The sequence below is a fragment of the Nothoprocta perdicaria genome, unplaced genomic scaffold (genome assembly GCF_003342845.1).
Source record: "Nothoprocta perdicaria isolate Ctin4 unplaced genomic scaffold, notPer1 scaffold_20, whole genome shotgun sequence".
NCBI classification, from domain to species: Eukaryota; Metazoa; Chordata; class Aves; order Tinamiformes; family Tinamidae; genus Nothoprocta; species Nothoprocta perdicaria.
Genome location: NW_020455205.1, coordinates 2,719,849 through 2,746,584, shown reverse-complemented (window position 1 = coordinate 2,746,584; position 26,736 = coordinate 2,719,849). Strand labels below are relative to the sequence as shown.

The window sequence follows — 26,736 nt, the reverse complement described above, 5'->3', positions numbered from 1 at the left end:
AAAAATTTTCACACAGCTTTTTTAATCTGTTTTCACTTTACTTTCCTTAAACTTTTGTTTTATGCTTCATCAGAAGCAGTACCCATTTTAAAAGCCAAGAAGGCAAGGTAATCTTCAGTTCTTAGCAGCTGACATGGGAGAAATTCGTCCTCATGGTGGAAAGCTTAAGCTCTGTGAGCATCRTCAGCCACCTCTAAAAACCAGCAGYACTYCTGGATTGTCCATTTCCTCCAAGTTAGGGTAGTAATCAGCAAATCTGACATCCCTAAAGTGATGTTCGAAGACTGTATTATGTAATTTGGTCTACAAAACATTATTCATTTTGGAAACCATGTTTAAGGAGGTGTTTGATCTTGATCCACTGCTCATAAAAAGGCATGCTTATGTAAAAGGGAAAAAAAAAAAATTTCCTTTGAGAAATTCTGAATATTTCTGTTTATTTTCTATGTTATTCTTGTAAGAATTTCTGTTCCACAACCAAGAAAAGAGGAAAAAACTGACATTTTGACTACTGAACTAGTTTTTCCAGTAATATTTGTTATACTAGGGAAGTAGTTGAGAACTTCCTTCTTTTGCTATTTGATGTTTTGTTTTGCTAACATATTTAACACTTGGAGCTACTAGGAGTCCCCCTAGTCCTGGAAGGGATAGTCAACTGGAAAGTTATATGTATGAAAAATATAAGGTACTTCCATTTGTTGATTCCCCCAGGTTCTTTCCAGCCATGCTGGTACATCTCCAGCACTACTTTTTTGCTGTTGTTTGGCTGAAATCTCAAAGCAGAAATAGAAGATGAATTTAGTCTTAATAACCTTTTGAAAGTTTTAAAGGGCTTTTTTTCCAGTTCCAAGTTAGTTAATTTTAAGGGTTCATGCAGTAGCAGTGTTGCTAATATTTCCACTGTGCAACTACATTATACTGAAAACCATATCTCTTCATGTATTTTGTTGTTGCAATGAACGTACACTTCTGCCAAAGAAAGAATTCCTGACTACCCAAGAATATTATTTACGTGGAGCTACTAAAGCCTTCCTGTTGCTTTTGTAGTGGCCTGTCACACTGCAGTTCTCCACCTCAAGCTTTTGTAGACTGATGGGTTCGGTGATGAAATTTAGTACCTCAAGCTCCCCCATTTTTGCTCCATTTTACTTTGTGTGCTAAGTATATTGTTACTGGACCAATGCCTGCACCTTCAGCCTGGACTTCAGCTTCATTAGTAGGACATTGATCAGGTTTACACTTGGAAGTTTCCCACCCTCTCTTTCTTCAGAGACAGAGGCTAATCATATCTCTCCCAAAAGGTGGTTTCTTGCTTCACATTGATTTATCTGATATTGCTAAATGTACTAGAAATGTTTTGGAAAGGTATGTTTACATATTTTTTTTTTAATTGTCCTACATCAGTTCAACTGCTTTTCCCAATTACTGCCAYGTAGTTTGGATGGCTGAGATTTTTGACACACAGTAGTTACTGCTATAGTAGCTGCTAGGTCAYTTTAACTAAGTTTTGGAAATGTTGCTGTGAACAGATGCGGAAACTCAGAGTTGCCAGAGGTTGAGGTTCTTTATCTCTGGGATGCTGACTGTTATTCTGATGGGGAAGTAAGGACTGAAAATCACTAGTAGGTCTGCACAATCTGATAGTCCAAATTCACTTTGTAGTTCACTTCCATTGCAAACTCATCATCAACTGTTACGCTGTGCCTATGCCAAAATRAGTTGCATTGGTTCTCCTTTAATCTTAGTGTAGTGGCCTGATTWATGTCTTCCTAGAAGAGCAGTTGTTCCTTTGTAAGATCCATTTTTGTTATTTCTTCTTCAAAAGAAAGAAAAAGAAGTCTTAGAAAAATCTATGTACTTTAAAATTGTAAGATACTCAGTTTATCAACAGATGTTAAAATTCTGCTATGTCTACTGTTGATTGCCTAAGGGAAAAGGACAACAGTAAGTAATGAGGTCTACTTCCTCACTTTTCTTCTATTTCTGTCTAGGTTTGTAAGAGGTTTTTTAGACCTCTTTTTAGTTGATGTAAGGGCTCACTGTCRTTGTTCTGATGCTTAGGGACTTCTTGGTGACCGAGGGCCTCCAGGGCCAGCAGGCCCCAAAGGACTGGAGGTAAGATGGAAAACATATCTAATCAACAGTTTGCTTTTAAAGAAAAAGTTGAGAGAGATTTTTAGCTGATAACAGTAGGTATTTATGGTGTTGTCATGCAAGATTTCACATTTATTGCATGTTGGCAAGTGTTACATAGAGCTTTTAGTGGTGCTGTGAGGTTTTATTTCCATGGTCTCAGTGGAATCCCAGGGAATTCAGGTCCACTCTTGTACAAAGTTTTTAGTTAAAGTGTGGTGGGGGTAGGGATGRGAGAAAAAGGTTATATGAACTTAATTACAATATTCTAGCACTAAGTAATAAACCTGAATGTGGAGGAAAGCAGCTTTTCAGCTTGTAAGTTTATTAAATATTACTTTTTTATCACCATAAAAAGTCATGTCTCATGCTAAAATAATTTTAAAAATTATTTAATTGATGAACCTGAGGATATGCTTTGGACTTCTGAGTAGCTCACTTAATTGTGGTCTGTTGTGATAGGTTATGAGTGATTAAAGGCTAATAGTGTCAACTGGCTAACATCTGTTTTGTTAGAAACCAGGAAGTTAGGGTTTCTCAATTCCTTTGCTGCATATTGTTTGGAATTGAAAAGCTTGTGTGCTGCCTGCCCCCAAAGCCGAGGCGAATCTTCTTTATTGAGAGAGATTAGTGAACTGTGAAATGATCACAGCACGACATCCTGACACGCCATTGATACAGATGGTGCTTCAGTATAACTTTATAGTGAGGCTACCCTGAAGAGTTAACACTGCTGCTCCCTGTCATGGGTGATTATGTCAGTGCGCACAGCAGGCTAGGCTGTGTCTCCTTTCTTCTCCTTTAAACCTCTGAAAATTACGTTGCTGGGAGTAACAGCCTGACTCCCTCCCCCCAACACACACACACACACCACACACACACACACACCACACACACACACACACCACACACACACACACACCACACACACACACCACACACACACACACCACACACACCTCTATCCCTCCAAACAAGCATGAAACAGCTTGGCTGATTTGGAAAAATCAGGAATGTGCCTGTGCTCATATAGTCCTCAGGTGTCAAATGCTGCTAGAAGGAAAGTAACCATAGGTCAGAGAGAGGTTGGCCATTGTTGCAGAGTCTCTCCCTGCCCAAAATCCAAAGTTTTTTAAATTAAAAAACTTGCCTGCTGTTGCATGGGGCATGACTTTTGAGCTAATTACTTTAACTGGGGTCAGAATACTTTATCTCAATGTTTCTCTCAGACTTAAAGACCCATAAATGCATATATGAACCAACTTAAGATGGCATATATATGTATGTAAATAGTCTGCAGATTTTTAGTAAAAGCTGCACTTGATATCAAGGTTACTGAAGCCTTCATTTTTTGTAGGGAGAAGTAGGACCAGTTGGACCTATTGGAGGAATTGGACCAAGAGTAAGTATAATTAAATCTGTTACTGCAGACTATTTTTCAACACCAGAAGAACTTTTCCCTTGGAGGAAAACATTACTGTGAAAAATGACTGTCAAAATAGTACCTTTTGAATAAATGCATCTCTTTTTGAAGTATGTCCTCTAATGAGAGCAGAAAGAAGTCATTTTCCGTATGCAGGAACTGGGATGAAACCACTACCACTGTTTACAAAATAAAAACTTTGGAAAGGAAAAAGATTCGGTAACAAAGTGGTCAAGTTTCTGAGACAGAAGAAACCACAGTGTGCATGTCCTATGGCTGAAACAGGTGGTATTATCAGAATACAGAGAWGAGAACAGAGAGCATGGGAGTCAGCTCAGAGAGCAATATAAAGGGCTGCTGTTTTAAGAAATCATTCTGTAACTATAAATTAATAGCTTCTCAAAGCAGTAAAATTGGAATGTCTCAAAACCATTTGTATCGACACATTTTAGAAGATAACTTCAGTTGTCTGTTTTCGCAACTGAATTCTACTGCTAAGCATTTTTTTGAGGGACTTGAAGCTTATTTTTAGAAAAAGTCTGAGTTAGAAGTGAGTAATGGTCTATAGTAGCATCCAGAGGTCTGTTGCTAACTTTACTGAAASCAATATGAACCTCTGCCTTTACTTAATTGGCTTATGTGGGGAGAATAATTGTCTTGACCTTCATTTTTGGATAACTTCCCATTTCTTACATGGACTTGGGAAAACTTTACCCCCTGTTCCCAGCTCTAGAATAAATGTGTTCCTATGTCATTTTTCCTGTTCATTAGCTATCTTGCCTCTATGATAAAGCTAATCAAAATTTGGCATTCCCATCCCATTTAGATAGGATATTAAAAACTTATTTTCACCRTGCATTAGATTAAAAGTTTTAAAACAGTTTACTTCTAGCTGACAAAAATTTAAAAAAAAAAAATAGAATTTCAAAACACTTTGTGACTCAGTTGGATATTGAGCTTCGTGTGCCTGAAGGCCTGCCAAGAGCCTCATGGAAATTTTTGTGTTGGCTGCCTCATCCTTTATCTCCTCCTTGGGCAGGGCTTGGTGACTGGACAGCATCATCCACGTTGTACAATGGCACTGGGGGAAGAGGAGCTGCAGAGCAGACCCTACCTTCATGTTGTTGTGCATCACCACACACACAGGCTGCCATCAGTTGGTGTCAAAGTGACCCAAGAGGAAACAAATTCTGTGCAACCCACCAAAGTGAAATATTTTTGATCCCTTTTGGGTCAGTTTGACCTCAATTAACTTGTTCTTGGTTTTTCTCAATGGAAAACGTGTACATCATTGGCCTCGTGACTGCTTAGTTTCTCTAAGCTATTGAAAGAAGAACGTGCTAGATACTCAYGTAGGCCTTGGGTTGCTGTCCACAGGCTGCAGCCTCTCTAATGTTATTTGATATGAAGTATTATGTTTCATATGAAACATAATGTGAAGTATTAGTATTAACACAGGTGTTAACTATTACTAAGCCATGTCTATTTTGGAGGGTACATATTTTGATAATTTTACCCTAATTTAGCTATTTATCTTGTAAAAACATTTGAAATGCTTTGCACTAATCTTTATTTTAGGGAAGGCCGGGGCGGAAAGGTTATGTGGGTGACCCTGGACCAGAAGGATTAAAGGTAAGTCATTTTTTATGTATGAGATAAAAGGTGTTTGAAGTATCAACTGTGGACGACATCCACATATGCCAGAGAAAGGGTGTGAGTGCACATGAGACACTGGAATTGTGGTCATACACAAATAATTAATACTGTGTAGAACCCTGACTCGCAGCGTATTAAGGGGAACAGATTTTGATCYAACAGTTCCAAGCATAGGATTTTTGGAAAGAGAAAATGGTTTGTTAAAATATCATTCCAAATATTGATTTAAAACATCTTTTACCATCATCAATATGGACTAAGGCCATTTTGAAATAGATAAACATAATACTTGARTAATTTGTTACTTTTGCAGTATAGCATTTTATGACAAACTTGAAATATCAATAATATGTACAGGTAACTTTTGAAGCAATTTTGAAATAATATGCATAATTTTATTTCCTAAAAGGAAGATTTAAATGAAGAATACATCATTTATTTGTAACATTTGCTGATGATATACTTAGTAAGTGCTTAATAAAGAGCTTTCATTTCTGTGGGCAATTCTATCATAAACAGAGGAATTACAGCAGTAATGAGGAGCAGTAACTCCTCATTACAAAATCAAAATTAGCCACAGATAAAATTCTTTTTTTCTCAGTTGCATAATTTTACTCTTGAAAGTTTTAATTGGCTGCTGCAATTTGGAAAATAAAGAGGCTCTTAGGAAAATAGAGAAATTTAATATGCGCATATGAAAGAAATTACATTTCTAATGAAATACATCATCTGTTTTCCCATTTACTAGGGAGAACAAGGAGACCAAGGAAACCTTGGAAAAACTGGTGAAGCAGTAAGCTTGAATTTTCTTTCTAATTGTGTGATTTTGCTTTATTGCCCCCCCCCCATTTTTTTTTTAACTTCATGTTCTTTCCATTCTTTTCAGTGCTGATAATTTTTTGTGGTGGTTGTTGGGGCAGGTGGGCCTTTGAAGCTGTAGTGTCAGTGATACCTTTGATCTTTCAGAATCATACATAATGTTTTAAAAAAAATGCCAGTGTAAGTACCTTCTAGAATTAATTATGTATTTTTTTCCTATTGGGCTAAGCAAACTTTACAATCTTGTTCTAAGTATCTAAGTAATGCTAATGTAAATGAACAAGTGATCCTTTTCTAGTGAAACATTTTAAGAGGCTATACTTGCCCTGATATGTATTTTGCAGATTTGTTCTTTCTGCCCTCTGTAAAGTAACAAAGCTCAAGGTGACCTTGAAATGGCATGTAGTCCATCCTCTCCTTCCTAGGCAGGATCAGTTGTCATTATTGTTCCTCACAAATATTTGGCTGAATAGTTCTTAAAAAGCTCCAAGTACAAAGGCTCCATGACCTGCCCAGGCAGCCCAGGGCTTGCTTCATTTTTAAGTTTGATAAAGCAATATTATATTATTCCCTTTTATTCTATTCCTTTTTTTTTCTGGTATTACCTATTGTCTGTCTTGGGCTGATGTGCCTGTCATAGCTGCCTGAGGCGCCAAAAGAGTTACYACTTTTCTGTAACAGCTTTTCCAGGTCAAGTACTATTAATTATCTGCATGGAAAAATACAAATGAAACCTATCCACGAGCAGGGAAGATTCAGCAGCTGGAGCCCGAAGCATGTTTGGCTACTTGCAGCCTAGTAAGACTGGGAATATGATGAAATGTTAAAATGTCAATTGATCAGCAGATACATGGTCCAGCATCTATCAGTTCACACTGCTGACTCTTTATAGCCCATTTCTGCAGAAATATTTTTGGTGTCTTGTCCTATGTGGAAACAGAGTAGATTATAAGATGCTCACTGTGCTTGTAAGTTCAAAAYGAAATACATGTTTTAAAACTAGATCATGACTAAGATTGCACGTTAGTTACTGTTCCTTAACTGAGCCTTATAGGCAGAAGTGTTTCTCTGGCTGCAGAGTCAACCCTGTTGGAAGGGGAAGGTTGGCAGGTTCTGGTGGTGCTGCTTGGCTGAGCAGAACCCAGGGCTGAGAGGAGCCAGCAGTTATCCCTCCCTGCAAGGCTCTTAGCTGCTGCAGGACCCACAAATCCAATYGGAAAGGTCTTAGTTAAGGTAGTGAGAAGTAAAAGACAGCAGACAGATTATATTCATAGTGCCGATAGAACAAAATCTTTTGAAAGTCATGCAGAAGGAAACAATTGCTTCAGTTACTGAGAAAATTGCCATTGCTTTTGGGATGAGGAAAATTTGACTTTGCTGACATATACAACTGTATTATATATGTTTAGATCAGTGGAGGATGACAAGTCTTCTAAAAACATGTTGCTTCAAGCGCCTCATAAATGACCTGTCTGTGCTGTACAGAGTCAATCCTAGTCTATTGATGACTTTAGAAAATGATCCATTGCTTGATTTTGTGAACGGAACTYGTCTGAACTTGACGCAACTCCCCTCAGGGATATGTTGGTGTTTCATAATACTAGTAGACAAAAGCACCACAAGTAACTAAGTGTAAGGTAATTCTCCTTGCTTATTTCATTACAGAAATTCAGCATTTGGTCATAGGATTTTGAATTAGAAATCAATGTCATTTATTGGCATATTGAGGCAGAGTACAAATGTGTTAACTGTCAGATGCAGCATGTACAAATGGTGTCAAAAGGACAAACTAAAATAAGCGGAGTCCATAAACCCAAATCCTGAAAAAATAATCTTGTCTCTACTTCAAAGATCTGAAAAAGACATGTCAGCAAACTTTCCCAGTTGCAAATACTTCTAAAAACAACAGTAGAGAAACCAAGTTGCAAAGAGAAGTGGAAGAAAACAACAACCAAAATCTAAACAAAATAGAAAGCTATGGCCCAGCAAACAATAAGAACAGCATTCAGGCTCTGTAACAGACTGAGAAAGGTCAGGATGTGAGACTGCGGAAGGGAAGAAAAATTCTGCAGTGATGCTATGTGCCCAAGAGTCAAGATGTTTTTGAGAAGTGTTATCCAGTTTCCTGCAGAAGTGAAGTATGGCTAGATTGGGCCCCAGGGATGCTTAATTTATGGAGAATGGAAATTGCCATTCCTTTTATTTGAATAAAAGATTAAATGGGTTTAAGCTGAAGTTTTCAAGATGATCAGTAGCAAGAGTTCTTTGAACTGTTGTGAAAAGTCTGGACTTTTGGGATATACAAACCAGAACTGGAAGCTGTGGGCCTAAAGACAAGCCATCTGAATAAATCTTTTTTTAAAGCAAAGGCTGGTGAAGGCAATGGATCAATATTGCCAAGGCCTTCGGAAGAAAGAATGGCTTAAGCTGCTCTCAGAAAYCTGCTGTTAGAGGTTAACATGAGCTGCTTCTTGAAGAATTTGTCATAGTAATGACAATACTGTCTAGTCTGTGCAGTACTTCCTGCGAGGGAAATTCATCCTGGACGAGCAGATATCCTGTCATTGCTGCTAATTCGTTCTCTTGAGAAGCAAAGGGAAGCGGGTTGTCAGACCTGGAGRTTAGTTTTTTCAAGCTGTTTTGCCCATTTCTCTCAGGACACTTGCAGACAGTGCTCTTCATCAGCTAGTATATGCCATACTACCCTGCAGCCCCAAACGCTCTATGATTTTACAGGTTAGGATTAGCATTTAAAATCAGTTGATGTTCTTTAGAGTCCTGCCTAAGAACATTGAAACAGAAGGACAATCTGCTCTGTGTGACGTTTGCCACCTGAGATAAAAAAAAAAAAAAAAAAGTAAGTCACTAGCTGGATGCATAAACGTAAATAACTTTTATCCAAATTCAGTTTAGTAAAGATACAACTGAGTGTAATATCTGCCGTCAGAAGAGCATTTTTTTACTTCGCACACATGACACTGTACAGCAGTTTGCACAACTGTCAGCCAACAGCTGCTTAGATGACAAGGTCTGACAGAGCCATTTTCTAATCTACYCTTGCATTTTGCTAACCGAAACTGAAGCGTCATTAGCGAGCAAATTTAGTATTGGTCCTTTACCTTTTACTTGTATTTAAATAAACTTGTAAATTCCACTTTGTCTGGCTAGCAAAACTGAGCTTAGTCTGAAATTTATTTTTTAAACTTTATTAATCTTTTGAGCTATAAATATATTTTTCTGTGTATGAACTGGTTATTAAGTATAAGTTGACTGTTAAAGAATTCACTTTTCTTTGTCCTCTTCTCCTCGTTTTTTTTTTTAGTTGTCTTTTTAACATAGGTGACTTGCTTGAACTTTCATGCATCCTTAAGTAAATTCCAATCTGTTAAAATCAAATCTAAATGTTGACTCATTTTAGTTTTTTTGAACAGAATACTAAAATTTATAAAGCCCTTCAGAAAGACTGAAGTTGAAGGACTCCTAGGAAACATTTAAGTGGGAATTTTTATGAGCAAGCTGACATTGTTGCATGTTGGAGCTGGATGGATGTAGAATGCACTTTTAGAATACCTTTAAAAATCTTGGAAAAAATGTTAATACAGCAAGATAGGTTTCTTAAATTTGCTTGTAACACCTCATTAAAATAATGTTGAATAAATTTATTTGGAAATGCTGAACTCTAAATGAAATGATGTTGCGTTGGAAATGTTTCTGTTAACACAGAAGAATGTGTTAGTGTACAGTCTGACAGGTAACTGCTTCCACAGGAATTTTTGGGACCAGTCAAATATTCATTCCTTACCTAGCTTTTTAATGAATTACTCGAGAGTTGTATTTGCATTAAATATACAATGTGTTTTCAATTATTTAACTTCAGTTAACTTCAGTTTCTAACATGGAGCATATGCCCTGGCAAGATATTTTGTATTTTAGGCTTGAGATTGGATCTCTTAGGCAGAGATCGGATCCCTGATTCATTTTCCATGTGAATGCTTTTGTCAAAAAGTTTTTTTTAGGTGCTGTTATCGTCACGGGAGAATGTTACACAAATCCCTCCATATGAAAGTTTACGACTTTTTTTAAATAAGGTTTAGAGCTATGATGATTGTAAAACATTTTAGTTATTTTACTTTTCTGTTGCCTAATGCATTCAATTTGGTTTTTGGAATCCCATAGTACTCCCCAAAGTATTAGAGGGATGCAGGAACACACTGACTTAAATCTGCTTTGGATTGGATTCATCCTGTTATGTAAGAAAGAGAGAGGGTTGAAGCCTCAATCMAGATTACATACTCCTGAGGAACAGGCAGTGTCTCAGAAACTTCTGCCTAATAGCCAACACTTGTCCTTGGCCAGGAARCCAGGGCAATGCAAGCTAGAGCACATATCCCGTCACTGCTGCTTTGTCATTCCTTCTCTTTGAGACCAAACCAGAACATCTTGTTTGGGAATACAGAACTCCTGAATCAACCGGGGCATTTGAGCAGGAGCTCTTTACTAAGGACATATCTGATGGTACAAGGCGCGATTATGATTCTGTCTAATCAGCACTGTCGCTCCTCCACGGAATGACATGGGCTGGGAGCTCAGTGCTGCCTCTGTCGAAGGAAAATAGGCCTCAATTGCATCTTGGCTGTGACTTGCACCTTCTCCCTTTTCTGGGAGAAGGGAATCGAAGTCTTTTGAAACGTTACCTCCTCCAACCCATATCTTGATGAGCGAAGAGTACAGGGTAGCTCTTTGTTTCAAAGCTTTTTGCCTGGCACTGAAGCACGAGTCGTGCTGGCGGTGGTGGTAGCTGTCACACTCATTAGAGAGTCAGGCACAAAGTCCCATCATTCCTGCCATTGACCTCTGGGCATCAACTTTGTGCTGGTATCAGCAGGACCAATCTTTGATTGGTGCCAGGAGACTGCTCAGTACTGGCACGTAACGCACGTGCTCTGATACATAATACATGCATCCAACAGGCATCAAGATGCCTGCTTATCTCTTTAGTCCCTTCCAAAAAGTAGTAGGCTGTGAAAGTGTTGTTAGTCTCAAAGGTAGCTGTCTTGAATAGCTAGTTGCTTGTGAGAAGAAAGGAGTAAGGAAACTCGGTTGACGCTGTACAGCCAGCTCTTCTGGGACAGGTCAAGGAAAGTGTCACAGTTATGAGATGTGCAAAGCACTGTAAGCATGGCATAACTCCTACTGAAACTATGAGATCTCCGAGTACAAGTATAAAGCCCTAGCCTCTTTGTGCCTATTTTGCACCAGTGTTTGAAGCTGTAYGGCATTGAAATTTTATTGCTGAAGAATTAGAAAAATGTTATTTATTCCAAGGGAGGACTCTCAGATTGAACTTTTACTGCTATGAAATGTTTCTGATGGAATAAGCTACTAACAGACTTTTAAAACTGATAGTAATTACACTAGTAATGGTTAAAAAAAAAACTCATTCAAGTGTCACTTTAGTGCTAGTTAGGCTAGTGTATCTCTACCTATGCAGARACAGCAGTGCCAACACTTGAACTGAGGTTTTATTTGCATAATATTTTTCAATTTCTGTCTTTTTTTTTTTTCCTTTTTTTTAAGGAGCTTCTGTGTTTCTGCTGTCTCTTAAGAAGTCATGCAGTGTACCTGGGGCACCTATTGCCTTTTCTTCTGGGGGAGAAAAAAAAAAAACACCCAAACCCCACAAGCATACTAATTGCTCCAAAGCCCACAATATTCATTTCCTAGACGGAATTAACTCCCTATCAACATTCGTTGCAAAACGACAATAGCCAGATGCGTTTTCCTGAAGCTATGACACATTYGGAATTCACAATTAAGAGCAAAGCTGATCCTTGCAGTTTTGCATAGTTTTTTTTCCATTCAGAATTGCTCAAGATAATTTCCCAGGGAAGGCCGAAATGAGCTTGTTCTGATCAAATACAGATAGTGTCACTTCCTAAGCGCTTTCTGAAGTAAAGCTGTTGTTTCATCCTTTTCTAAAGCAGGGCCTTGTATTTTTTTTTTTAATTTACTTTGATAATAACAGGGATATGGCTTACACYGAGAGTAACGTATTGCAAAGTACTTTCCTTTGCACCTCCTATTCTATGTGGTGGTACTTGTGGTATCCAGTATATATCTGTTGGACAGTCTAAAGAGTGTTGGGTTTTCTTTTTTTTTTTCCTTTCTTTTTTTTTTTTTTTTAAAAGTATTGAAGGCTCTGAGCCCCCTGACTTCAAAGGTGTCGAGGCTGGAACACTTCAAGGGAAAATTGTTAAAACAGCTGATCCAATATCATTTTTGTTTTGTCTGGCTTTTACTTTTCTTTTCAATGAATTTATGCCCCTTGAGTTTGTGGTCAAACTGGAATATCTTAGCACCACAAGATGCAGCTGTGGTAGACACTAGACACAGGATAATAGTTAAAGAAGTTTCTTTTCCTTCCTGTTAGCTTCTACTGTCTGTGTATGTGGGTGCAGTGGTCCTTGCAGGCAGGCTGTACGGCGGCTTGGTTTGTGCAGCGTCCTGTTTTGCACGGAAGGGCTTGCCCAGGTGCTCTCTTGCTCTCTGGGATGAAAGCCTCGCACTTTGCTGCCGGGATCTGCCAACCATGAACCAGCACAGGCATTGCACTGGTAAAGTCTGCTTCTTCTCTATGCAGGGATCAGCTGGGTTACCTGGAGAAACTGGTCCATCCGGAAGCCTTGGTGAAAAGGTATAACAACACACCTGTCTCTTCAGTAGCAACTGTGGCAAAGCTAATACTCTGATAGCTATTTTGAAGTGCAGGGATCTAATAGGTGGTAACCCAACTACTGTATGTGAGGTCTGCACCTGGTATCTTTGGATTATTTTGGTAATGAATTCAGGAGGCTRGATTAGTTATCACATTTGTATTATAGGATGCACTTTACTATCCCCTGCTATAGACTCACAGAAACTGACTCAAATTATATTTATTTTATACACTGATTGCTGGCTTCACTGCTATGTAGTGAAGAAATGAAAGTWGAATAGTAGAATTTGGCTATGTACTTTGCTAAAATACTACTTAACATTGAGTAAATGGGAAAATATTGTTAGTTTTGTCTTCCCTCCATTAACAATTGGGTTTCTTAGAGCAATCTTTGGCAAAGCTAAGCTATTTGTCCTGTCCTAGTCACATTAAGAGTATTTCACRTGGTTTTATTTAGATGAAATATTTAAAAGCTTGAAAACAGGAAACTGTTATTGGACTACACGCCCAATAATTGTCAAATGTAATTGTCAGAATGATCCAGCATCATTTACATTTCTACCCTCCTGGGATAAATTATTTCACCTTAACTGGTGGCTGCCGTTTAAAGAGGTGTTATTGAGAGGGGGGGGAAAAAAAAAAAAGTCTCCTCAGTGACTTACTAGAACTTCCATGAAAATCTGGTGATAATTTTACTGTTGCTTTATGTAATATTTGAAAGGAAATATGTCAGTAGAAAGCACTGATTGTTAAGATTTAAATATAGACAAGTCTCATATGGTTTTAATCATAATATCATCTTAGAATTCAGCATAAAAGAATTCTTGTTCTTCATAATTATRTTCTGCCCAGCGAATGTTACCTTGGCATACTGTTTCTAGTCTAACTAGATTAATAAATATATCGACAAATGGAAGCAAGATGGTACATTATTTTCATTACTGTGCTGTTTCTGTATAATTTATTATCAGATGTATTTATAGGATTAAATACAGTGTAAATATACTGTGTGGATTTAAATGGTGGATGTACTTTGCACRTAATTATTTCAAAGAAATGTGTCCTTACATGTGTAATGTAAAATATGTATCATTATCACTTTGTTGTGTGTAGTATCTTCTGTGAAAGTGTAGTCTTTGTAATGGGGATAATCTACAGCCAGACCTGATGCATGGGCTGAATGTTATATGAATAAAAGATCAATATCTTTTATATGGATAAAAGATAAMAAGGTGTGTGACAAGAAAGAGTCCCTTCCTACTGCATCTACTYTAATTGATTCCACTGCTGCTGCAGGGTTAGCATTGGTTATATATCTGTATTCTTAATGGCATGCATTAAAGAAATGAGGAGGGAGGAGGAAAATATTTTATTTTTTGCTTGTTTGCTGTGTTTATAAGTAAGGTGAGAGGTTTGTGGATTAAAGAACACAAATAACTATAAATATGGTGCACCCAATGGAGAGGAGGGAACTGCTAGCCACAGTTTGCAGAGGCTGATGTAGTACCACATCTCTCTCCTTTTTTTTTTAAGGAGAGAGAAAGACAGAAAAACTCAGTTGTATYTCTCTTCAAAACAGGCTTCTAGGAATAGGAATGCAGAAATCACAGAACAGTGCAAAAGAAAACCTCTGCACTGCGCCTGAAGGGCGGTCTCTGAGTTGCCTCTACTCCCTATCCTAGATTTTCTTGCCCTGAACCAACTATGTTATGTACTGCATGAAGTGGATCCCTTTGGCAACTGAGTCCACTGTAGACTGTGGTCTGAAACCCTCTTGACCACTGTGATATCGTTCTTGCAGGTTAACCTTGTTAGTCAGATGTGCTTGAAACTGTTGAAATGGAATGAGTTGGTGAATGAGCACTCATTATTGTTTTCCTATTTATTTTTCCGTAAAGGGAGAGCGAGGCAGTCCAGGACCAATAGGTCCTCCTGGAGAGAAAGGTGCCACGGTAAGTCACAAGTAAAGTGAAATCCATRTTTATATTGCATATGAAAGCAGTTTGCTTTCCAAATGGGTAATAAATTCTCACCCTCCTGTCTGTGYAAGCCTTATGGAGAAGAACAGTATTTATGATGCGTTATTTCAAGAAAGTTTCTTTTAACAGCTTTATCACTGTGTAGATTTAGCATTACAAATGTTTCACTGAATGAGGAAGCAGAACAACTGCATTTTTAAGAATGGCTTTTGGCTGGTATGGAATCTACAGATCTAAGCACAGTGAATTGAAAGGCAAGATTAAGAAATGCATGAAAATAACATCTGTGTTCTGCTTTGTATAACGTGGTGTTAGAAACTGTTTTAGTAGTCTGGCAGGTAACTAGAGTGATCCCTCGYGCCCCTGCACAGCAGTACGTGGTGGGCCCCTGGCACCACTCCAGTGGGAGAACTGCCTCCCTGAGAGTATTGCTTGTCATAAATCAGACTGCAGCGTTTCATGCAGCGTTTGACAGCCCAGGGGCCCACATGTGCATCGGCACATGAGCGTTACAAACRCCTCAGCTCTGTTTCACTGGCGAGGTTCAGAGCGTGGCCTCAGGAGCAAGGACAGGCCTCCCTGTGTCAGCCCCACGTTAAGCAGATTGTTGGGGCACAGGAGTATGAAKCTACACAGCCCACTGCCATGGCTGCTCTGAACTTCTGTGAGATATGTGGTCAGCATTTGATTGTGTGTGTTGTAGTGAGCCCTGTGATGGCTTCAGAATGCAGAGAGGTGCTCACAGGTTTTGTCCGCTTGTAAGGAGATCAGAGGGAACTTTTCAGAGGGCTTCCAAAGTTAAAAGGAATTGAAAGGGATATTGATCTATTTTTCAATGTCAAAACAATGTTAACGATGAGACTCTAGGATCATACCATGAGTGTGCCAAACAGCTGTTGCAGAGATTGGTTTGAAATGATCTTTTATTTAATATTAAAATCAGTGTAGAGTTAACATGCCACCCGGTTGATGTACTCTTTACCYATTGACCTAGCTTAGGTGCTGTGTCCTGTTATTTGGCACTGATACAGCAGGCAGCAGAGCAGAGATCACAGATGTTGGCCCAGGAGTGGTGCGGTGCAGCATGTTCTTCGTTCTGCTCGTGTGGACATGGACGTTATTATTGAATGCTTGCGGCATGTACCCTTTGCACATCCTTTGCCAAGGAAGAGACTAAAGCACTCCAGGCTGTAGAGCAAACTTAATGAGCCATGCCGCAGAGAGGATGATTTTCTGAAGCACTTCTTGCTTCATTAAATATCTCTGATCAGAATTATCTTCAATCAGCTGTTTTTGATCCAGAGGGAAAAAAAATCCTCACAGAGCTTAATAAAGGAGGTTTTATCAATATAGGATCTGATCTTATAAACTACATTATAGCAACTAGYGGRCATGTTTGCTGCCATAAGCAAATCCACTTAAGTCACTGTAGTTAGAGCCATGCTCAGTAGCAAGTGTTCACATCCCRTGGACGGGAGCTGTGCTTGGCGTTTTGTYTTGACCAGCCCTACTTAAAGGGAGGCTGGTATTAAAGTTCACACCACTGTCACATGATGTTTTTGGTCAYGGTCAACAAACTACAGGATGCACTAGCACACTTAACTAGCTCACTCATTAAGTGTAAACTCACCACTGAATTGAATAGAAAGTGTTATTCTAGGCTGCTGGTTCTAATGATGTTTTTTTTCCTTTCGCCTTGCCTCAAAGCATTACCTCTAGGAGCAAGTAAAACTTTGAATRTTTTGGATATTTGCAAGGCTTTGTCAGGAGAAGCTCATGCTCACATCTTATGGTGCTAAAGAGAAGAGTATAATTTTAAGAAATCTCTCAAGATCGTATTGCTAGTTTGGGGCAGATGGTATCAAWTTCATTTAGATTGCAGTAGCCTTTTTCTTCCAGTAATTTCTCTCCTGACTAGTGCACAAACTGTTTTTGTGCCTGTTTGTTAGAAAAGTTCATAGGATCCTTTAGTATTTTTCTGATATATCCAAGTTAATGTGTATTTTCTATTTTTTTTTAAGATTAAGCATTTTATTAGCATACCTGGAGTCTCATGCAATTTATTGGATTTATTGTTATTGTTAACTTTGTTCATAATATTTTTGGTTTTAAAAAGTTCTTTTTTTTATATTTATTTCAATACCAGGGGTATCCAGGACCTCCAGGAAGCCCTGGACCTGTGGGACCAGAAGGATTACCTGTAAGTACAGAGCCATGCTTTGGTTTGACCTAAAATATGATTTTTTGGAAAAGTATTAATTTACTGTGCTGAAGTTAAGAATGCTTGATGATTTGTACTGCAGCCAGTAAAACTGTCATGTCCCACCCAGACATGAAGTCTGTTCACCTGCTCTTTATTGGGATGAACCATAAGAAATATTAAAACTAATTATATCACCTACTCACCCATTTAAAAATTACTCATTGAGGTAAGTAGGGAAGTTGATGGTTTTTTGAAAATAACATATTAGCGCACAGTACTGCACAACAATTTTTAAAAATTTGCTGATGCTTAGTATTAATCTATATGTATTCATTTAATCTCTAGTTTAATTATTAATCAAAAAGACATTAATTTCCTGATTTGATATAAAATTATGTTATCATTTAGTTGTAGGTCATCATTRGAGACAAAACCCAATTCTTCTATAACAAATTGTTATATATATATTTTTTTAACCTAATGTTGATAAATTATAAGACTCCTTTGATAATTTTGGAATATTGTGAAGAACTAATATAGCCAACAATCACATYGTGATTTCTTATTCGGAATAAAGGTTACACAGGGGCTGCAATGAATAATAAGTTTACTTGGCATATAGGGACCCTCCGGGCCAGCAGGACCACCTGGACCACAGGGACCTAAGGGAAGAAGAGTAAGTAGTGTTGTTATTYATAACTACCATTGGACTGTTGCAGTTATATGAGATTTTTTGTTTATTAGCGCTTCATTTGTGTCTTTGGAAAGAAAATGTAAATCGCTAAGGCATGGTTAAGAGAGAGAGGAAAAAGCAAAGCCAGGTAAATCACCCAAAAGAAGACTGTGATTCTGTGATCTGGAACCTCAGATAAGGCTGTCATTTGTATTTCATGTCTGTTTTCGGTGAAACACGAAGCCATTTTGTTATTGTATAACAACAGCAACAACAACAAAAAGTCAGGTAGTCCAATGAGGAGCCTACCCATATCAAAATCTGATGGTGTTTCTTCAGTTTTGTTAAAAATAGATGCTTGAAAAGCATGTATAATGTACAACCCATCTATTTAAAATATAAGATTGTGATTAGTAAATTTCTTGTAATATGAGATTTGTTAACCACACATTCCTTAATATTAGGATTAATACTGAGGATTTAATGGGTCACACACACACACACATGTCATCTATCTGCTAGCCGTGCCCAGTTAATTGAGTTGGTCAAGGCCTGCTTGGCAGTCAAAACTGAATTGCAAGCATGTTTGTTCATGAAATAATACCTGCTAAAACACAGACAATCATTAATTGGATACAGAGGGCACGAATCCAGCCTTACTTCCAGGCATGTGGAACTGCACTGATGTGTGCASAGTTAGGATACCCAGAACTGGGGACAGAGGGACAATCCAACGCCGGCATCAGCTTGCAGAGGAGCGGCTCCTGGAGCACTGGCAAGGCCCTTACACAAATAAATATACTTGGTGGAAGAAGGCTCTAGGAGTYCTGTGTTTAATACTAAACTAGTACTAAAGTGGCCTTCTCTGCCAGGAGAGAGAATCTCAACTTTAGCTGGGAGAAGGGGAAGGAAAAACAGCCCTTTTACTTCACAGACAACTTTGAAAATGCAAATCAAAACAGTGAAATGCAAACCAGTTGTGAGGCTGAAGGAAAGTAGCAGTTTGGCTCCACTTCTTCATCAATGACTTGGTTCAGCAAAGCAGTCAGGTACACTTAGCTGTGAGTTGAGYAGGAGCATTTTTGAAGTGAAAAGCCTGCCAAAGTGTTTTGCTGACTTAGGAAGCCAGTGGTGTCTGGATGAGGAGTGTCTGTATGCACCATTTTCAATGTAAAATGGTTTTATTCAGGCTTCATCTAGAAAATGAAACCTTTTGGACCATGTCTGTCTACAGGAGGTGGTGAATGGTTGTTCACCTAGGGAATGCTGTGAGTTAGAAGGTCAGCCGAAAAATAATTTGGTGTAATTATCTAGTCATCCCTGAGGTGAGGACTGAGCTGCTACTGGCTGCACTCTGTACTTCCCTTGGACTTGTCATTCCTCTAAAACACCCTCTCTGATCCCTTCCCTACTGCTAGTCCACCTGCCAGCACCTCTGGAGCTGGGGGCCAAGCAACTGCTCAGAGTGGGGCTCCCGCCTGCTCTCCTTCTGCCCAGCAGTGCTTGTTGCCTGCTGCTCTTTTAATGGGGRAAATTCTATTTTAATTTAGATTCCCTTTCGAATGTAGGAGGTGGCCTTTTATTTAAAGGCTGTCACCTCTTCCAACTGAGACAGGAATTTCTCAGAGATCCTCTCTGTGACTTTGGCAGCTCATTGTAGAATATGGTGCTTATGATTAAGGATCACTCAAATCCTGAACATCCCAAGCTCTGCAGAAGTATCCATCTGGAGCTACAGTTTAGGCCTTTGCCTCCATCATGCATCATGGGGAATGTTTCTTGGAAGGCATCTCAGAGCAGTCCCAGATCTTTGGGCTTTACAGTTGAGCTCTCTTTGGAACTGTTGTGAATTGTGCATATTCACAACATCAAAATCTCAGGCTTAAAGTAGAATCTAGCACAAGGAAAATATCTGGGGATCCTGGAAACCCAGAGTCTGTCAGCACTGGCTTCAGAATGAGAACAGTGTCAGAAGGCTGAGCTCTGTGTGGCAAACCTCAAATATTCATACCACAGTCACATATGGAAAATAAATAAAAGCATATGGAAATTCCATTTCATAGTGTCCCAAACCAAGAACATATCCTATCCTCACAGCTGGAATCTGCAGGAAGTCTTACGAGCACTGACTATTTCTGCACTGTCACACAGTGGAATTTCTTCATCTCATAAATTCTGGCCCTTTCAACAACCAGTTTGTATCCAAGATTGTCCAGCAGACTCCTTSTGCTTGAAGGTATCCAGCTGCTCAGTCTGCAGTGTATGGGGGAGCTCTGGCCAGCTGAAGAAGGCAGATTGCTGGGGAACTCACAGAGTACCTCGCTGTTGGGGAGTTTGAGGAGTCTAGTGCTAGCCCAGGCCTTCCTCTGCCCATGCTCAAAACTTGATGCACTTAAACTCAAATCACATGGAAAGCTGGGTCTTTTTATGACCCACATCTTATTTTTTACTGTTTAATATCATGAAAGCACAGAGGAAAACCGCTGCTTTGTAGATRCTTCAAAGGCAAAATCGCACTCTAGCAGGTGGGAATAGTTGTATCTAAAGAGAGGAATTTCTCCCCAAGACCAGCAGAAACATATTCTTGGGAAGGATATGCCATGAGGAGTGCTGGCAGCCCTGAAGCTGATCTTGCATGTTCTCTTGTTGCTGCGATTTTATATTCTAATGTATGGAGAAAACTGGGCTAGTGAGCAGTGGCACTGCTTTTTGTTACACTATAATTTCTGATTAATAAACTATGGCTTTTAGTTTGAGGAGAAGGCACAGAGTATTGTTAGATTCACTTCACAGATGGGACCTGAGCAAAGCTCTCGGTGGTTGCTTGGASTCTTAGCAGGCAATTGTTCAGAGTTTGAAAGCTTAGAAAATAATACTTTTTTCTGCCTCTGTTTTCATAAAAAGTAGTTCATCAAATTCAGTCTTGAAAATACAGATAAGTGGCATAATAAAATGCCATAAATTTGGGGTCAGGCAACAGCAACTTATGTGCTTTGCAGGCAGTAAGGTTCCTGACTTCTTTGGTGTCTATATTGGTCTGAGACACCTCAACAACATAAGGATATCAGTAAGTGCTGAATGTGTTTATCTATCTAAATTTGTTCAAAGAAGATGAGATTAAAATGGATGTGACTTCACAATATTTTTGCATGTCAACCATCAGAAGAGCAAAGTAGCTTCATAGTGTGTTTATGTGTTTGTCATTTATTTCTTCTTAGATTTAGGAGGGAGGACAAAAAAGAAAAAAGAGTTGATTGATACTGTTTGCCTTTTTAAATTAACTTTTTCTCAGTTTATTATCTTCAAATCTTGTATATTCCATTTTAGAGACAAAGTTGACCCTATGCCAAAAGCAAAAGTAGTATTAATTGTTTGGCAGCAGCTCATTCCTTAGCTCTGTTGCAACCTAAACTAAATAACAGCAGGCAAATCATGTGCATCTTATTCTATACTAGCTATAGTAGTAAATGATACAAGTCCAAATAATCTGTGCCAATAATGAGTCACACTACTATTTATAGGCATGTTTTAGTGTGCTTTTGTTAGAACATTAAATTACCTTTCCTTTGGATTCCTGCACTCTGCTCTATGCCTGGTTAAAGGTAGGCTACAGGAAGACATTCTCCAGAGCCCAAAGTTGAGCATCATGTTGGTTTACTTTGTTGTCATGTCCAAATTAAGAGGTTGGTATGTTGAACAGTAAGCTTTTTCACTTGCTTACTTGTGATCAAATCAATTGCCATTCTGTTCCAAAAGACTGGATTGTTGGTGTTATGTATGCTGAAATTACAGTGTCTATAGGACTTGCAGAAAGGTTTTGGTGCATTTAATATAACACAGACTGAGAAGCTTATTCAATTTTCTGACTTGATTGTTTCTCAGACTGTATAGACAGCTATAGAATCAATACATGTCTTTTTCATCCTCTGTTATTTCATCTTGAGATTCTATCCAAGATGGGGCAGGATGCACAAAGACGAGTGGTAGGTTGTGTTTCTAAAAAGTCTAAAAGGCTAAAACTATTCTGCAGTTTCTTGACCCATTTTTCTGAATTTCTGTCCTCCTGTGTTCCTCTACCATTTGTTCTTGGAGAATCGCGGAGAGATAACCTAACATTAATTTCATCAAAATGTTGAGTTTTCAGTTATACTGTTGTAATTCAGTACTCCAACTTGCACAGTTATATAATGTAATTTGAGGCCCAGTCATGTAGTTGTTCTGCAGTCATACCTCACCTTTGAAAATGATGGGAGTTTTGGATCTGATCTGCAATTGAACTTCACCAGGAGGTTTTGCACAGACTTTAGTAGTTTTTGGATGAGCACTTTCTTAGCAGCAGCCCTGCAGCAACTAGGAATGTGTTCTGCACCATCTTTTCTCCTCTAGGTTGAAAAATTGTCTCTAAGTAGTTAGTCCTGGTCCAGCCCAAAAGGAGAAAGGTGGCCTGGATAACTCAAGGATTGTCTCACAGAAGCTTTGTCCAAAACTACTGAGATATCAGAAATATTCAGCCAGCTTTCTCTCCCCATTCATTTTCCCTGTTCTGTAGTTTCTACTAGTGCTGGCCAGAAGCTGAAGTGCTGGAATGATGACTGATAAACTGCTCATGAGATATTTCTGACTCTACCAGAGGATGTAATTTTATATCAGTTCACAGGAAAGGTGTTTTTGTAAGAGATTTTCATTTCAGAAGGAAAGCCTTGATCATTCTGGACATAAATTCTTCCCGAGTTACCAATGAACCCTTTCTTTCACTGAAACTCTAAAGAGAGAGAGTGCTTGTCAGCTGTTGTGACACAGGTTTTGAAGGAAATCCAAGACAGAGAAGAAAATCTGGTGGTGTTTGGTCTCAGAGAGTTAAAAGGGACATAATCACAGGTATTTTTGAGGAAAAACTAAATAGAATCAGATGTGCTTCCAGCCAAGTTATTACACAAACCCTATTATTATGTCTTTGCACAGTATTACAACTCTGCAGATCAGACATGGTTGCCTGCCCAGCACTATAAACCATGACCCATGATGCAGGGTGCTCTACAACATGCGTTGAAATGCATGTTCTAGGCGTGTGGTGGCAATGTACTAGTTCCCTCTGATTGATGCCATCTTATCATGGCCCAGAGGCTGCCAGGAGAGCCGGGGTGTCCCATCCACTCGGTATGCTCTGCTGTAGAGACCTGGCACCGGCATCTTGATGCTCACTTAGTTCTTGTTTTAAAATGATCATTCATTTCAGATTTTTGAGTATCCAAACAATWGTTATGTTTAAAATTATAGAAATACCTTACGAAGTCAGCATTATATAAAACCTTTTTTTTTTGCTCATTATCTATTTTTAGATCTTTTTTTAACTTGTATTTTTAAGATTTGGGTATCTGATCTTCATTTCTCTGTATTTTAAGAATAAACATTTGCTTAATTTTAATAAGGTAATATGAAGTAATAGTTTATTTTTTCATATATTGGTTATAAAATGTCGACTTAGAATAGACATTTTAGCCTACTAATTACARTAGATATTTTAGCAACTGTATTACAGCACCTTTAGCCTAGTAATACTGCAATATGAGATCATAAATTGGTTTTATTCTTTCCTCAAACTGATAAGGCATTGATTACTAATCAGTGAGCTTAATCTGCATGTTTTAAGGTCTTAGTGGCAAGCTGGTTTGTGCATATGCAATTTTTAATTTATATAAAAGGAAACATTCCCTATAAGCAATTGCTGATGTGGATAYTTTTCTAAATGTTCTTGTAAATATGTCTGTTGCATGCGTACAAAGTGAACGGGAGTGGAAAATACTCGCCTGCAAACTGGRTCCAATAGAGACCCTAAACATCTTGTTTGAATATTAAAGAAAAAAAATTTGCTTCTTGTTACAGCAAGATGGAAAATGATTTTACAGTCTCTGATGCTTTATTTCAGGCTTAACATACAAAGAAAATTAATTTTCAGGCCGTGAGTTTTCATAGTACATGCTAACACAATATGTTGTTTCTCTCCTGATGATAACCAAAAATGATGCAGAATTAATATCCCAAATCATTTGTTTAATATTCAGGGGCCAAGAGGTCCAGATGGTCCTTCAGGAGAAGTAGGGACACAAGGCGTTAAGGTAAGTGTGTTGCTCAGAACACAGAGCATTTAGCCCATGACAGTCATAATGAAAAAATGAAGCATATCTGGAGCYATAAGTTTGTTTAACACAACAGGAGGCTGGCAAACTTTTGCCTACTTAAAGTGCTTCCTTATTATGAGGCATGCACATCTAAACCTCCATCTGCAATTTCTGCAGCATTACCCCGTATTTAAGCTGACAGCACATGCACATTGTACAGCTTCTCTCGCAAATGGACACTGTTCTCACACATTTTTGGTTATTTGTCAGGGAGAAAGAGGAGATCCAGGAAAGAAAGGACTCCCTGGCCTCATTGTAAGTATCAGAGCCAATCTTTGTGTTGAGACATAATGTAGCTACTGTTAAATTCTGTGTTGTGTTTGGAATTTATCTAAAGCAAGCACTGTCTTTGGYTATTTATCTTTTACCAGGGTAAGGCTGGAAATCCAGGAGAAAGAGGAGATCAAGGAGTACCAGTAAGTATTTAAAATGCTATGGCACTGCCATCAAGACAGGCAAAACTTTAGACCTTACTCTGGTGATACAGCTCACGTTTGTTGTAAAAGAATAAGGGGGCTGAAGTGGGAGCAAGTGTGAGTGTAGCCTTGTCTACTACTGGATCAGTGTTTTTTGGATGATTTTCCACAGAGAGCAGTATGATTGCAATTGCAGAAGGGGGAAAAAAAAAAAAAAAAAAGCACTTCTAGTAAGCAGGAGAACGCTACAAGTTACATCAAGGAGTTCTGTTGTAGTTTTAAATGGTAAAGTCATTGTGGCATATAGTTCTCTAATAGATTTTTAGGGTAAATATGTGCTACCAGTGTGAGGTTGAATGTATATTGTGTATGAAGACGTGGTTCCTCTTTTTAGTGCTTCTTTCAGTGGAAGTGTAAGATGTTCTGCTTGGCACTTTCTTTTGTAAAGATGGTTACCAGACAATCCAAGTTGCAGCAAATTTTCAGGAAATAGGAAAGCAGTAATGGTAGTGATTTTTGTGCTGAAATCGATTCTCAGTGTTGATTACCACTGAACTTCTCTTTGCCTTTTTYCCTCAAATTTGGAAGTTTGTTGCCTCTCACTTTTGGCATAATAGATTTTCATTTTTTCTTAAACTGTGACTTTTTTGTGCATTTATATAGAAAGAAATAAATGAAGCAAAACCTCTTTAGACTTAAGTGATGCAAACTTGTATAGCTATTTCAGAGTACAAAATATTACTCTAGCACTGCTTCAGGTACAGTTTCTAGGAAGGGATATGAGACAGATACAGAGTGAGCCAGGCTGAACACAAAGGGCTTCTTGCTGCCTATTCTGTGCCAGTCGCATTGAACCTCAAGACTCATCTCAAACACTTAAAACTTCGTGGGTAGGCACAGTTTGTACACACAGCACCTGAGACTAAGGAGGGTGGAGAGGAGTTGATAAATGGTGGTTCAGACTGGGGCCATCCCTACACGTTCAAAGAAAGAGAGGCAGGATTCGCTCAGGGCTCCCTCACCTGCCACGGGACCTATTGCTGGGGTGTCACGTCATCTAGCAGAAAAGGCTGAGCATCTTCCTTGTGTATTTCTGAACAAGTTATTGAGCAAGCAGAAATAAGAGCATGTGTGGCTTTTTGCAGAATATGAAACATCTTGTTCCCTACTGACTTTTTATTTAATTTTGTTTTATTTTAATCTTCCAGGGTCTGCCTGGGCCTCCTGGAACCACAGGAGACAGGGGACCAATGGGAGAGCCAGTAAGTTGATCTTTCCGGCAGCTTAATAATTTTTCCACATATTGTACTGAATTGCTTGGAAAGTGGAGCTGAGTTTTACCAAGATTTGGTGTTGTCAGCTGTGGTTAAAAATGAATCATGGGGTAATTGTTCCAAAATGACAGGGCCAGCATCTGCCTCCCTTACTTAGAGCAACTCGTACATTAGCAGCTCTGTTGATCTTTTTGGGAAGCACTGCAGTAAGAAGCGCACAGCATCAGAGAGCATGACAGAATTCTGACCTCAGTATTATGTGAGCTTCTGCTGCATTGAGGTAGACATCTATATTATGAATTATGTAAATGTTATGCATAAATACAGATATAAGCAGTAACTTTTCAGGCAGTTTTTATGATGGTTATTTCAGGAGCTTGGGGTCCGCATCTATTKGGCAGGTTAAAGTTTCAACAAAATAGAGACTGTTCTAATAAACTGCAGACATTCCCTTGCTGACTGGATTTCTGTTCTGATTATTACTATTTCAAAGCCACACTCGCTTTTATGCAGCTAATGTTGTATCAAAAGATCATGCAGAATCTGCAACAAATATATGCAGTGTGCTGAAARGTGTAGTCATGACGAGAATACTATTGCATCACCATCTCTGGGGAGTGAGTCAGATTTTATAAATATAGTGAAAGAGCATGAGCTTTCCTAGGAGGATTTAGAATGCTGGTGTTTATAGTGCAGAAACTTAAAAKTTGTCAGTTGTCTGCTTTTATCATTTCTTAGAAGTCCTTTTGCCCAGCAAATGACGTACAGTTCTTCTAAATTTTTTTTAAAAATTCTAACAGTCAACAGATTTTACTTTAGTAAACTGTCTTTTAGATATAATTATCTACTCATTTCAGTTGCCAACTTTGTAGGGGGATGTGTCAACAAAAACAAATCTAATGTTTATTATTGAATTCCTGTCATTTTTATCTCTTTCACGTGATCTAATCTACTTTACCTAGTTTCTGCATTGTGACCCTTGACAATTCTTGCAATGACAAGTTTACATATGTGTTTCTTGCTATTTGCCAGTCAAACCTGAATTCTCTCATATGTATAATATATATGATGTACATGTGTTTGTGTGTGTATATATATACATAAMTATCATCTGCTTAGATTAAAGCTGATGGTCGTGTGTGTRTATATATATGTATATACACGTACGTACATATCTACTCTATGCGTTGTGGTAACATCTATACATGCAACATTACAGTTAAGGAAAGTTTATCCTGTTAGCAGGACACTATTTCTTTAAAGTGC

At 38.5% G+C, this 26,736-nt stretch overlaps 1 protein-coding gene across 1 annotated transcript in view; it reads left to right on the top strand.

Annotated features, from left to right (window-relative positions):
- Positions 1-26,736, top strand: part of COL24A1 (collagen type XXIV alpha 1 chain) — a 115,634-nt gene that overhangs the window by 57,589 nt on the left and 31,309 nt on the right. Inside the window, exons 22-33 of the mRNA XM_026038019.1 lie at positions 2,062-2,115; positions 3,491-3,535; positions 5,135-5,188; positions 5,961-6,005; positions 12,672-12,725; positions 14,645-14,698; positions 16,872-16,925; positions 17,551-17,604; positions 23,664-23,717; positions 23,991-24,035; positions 24,152-24,196; positions 25,405-25,458. Coding sequence (XP_025893804.1) covers positions 2,062-2,115; positions 3,491-3,535; positions 5,135-5,188; positions 5,961-6,005; positions 12,672-12,725; positions 14,645-14,698; positions 16,872-16,925; positions 17,551-17,604; positions 23,664-23,717; positions 23,991-24,035; positions 24,152-24,196; positions 25,405-25,458 — 612 coding nt within the window. The remainder of the gene's footprint in view (positions 1-2,061; positions 2,116-3,490; positions 3,536-5,134; positions 5,189-5,960; positions 6,006-12,671; positions 12,726-14,644; positions 14,699-16,871; positions 16,926-17,550; positions 17,605-23,663; positions 23,718-23,990; positions 24,036-24,151; positions 24,197-25,404; positions 25,459-26,736) is intronic.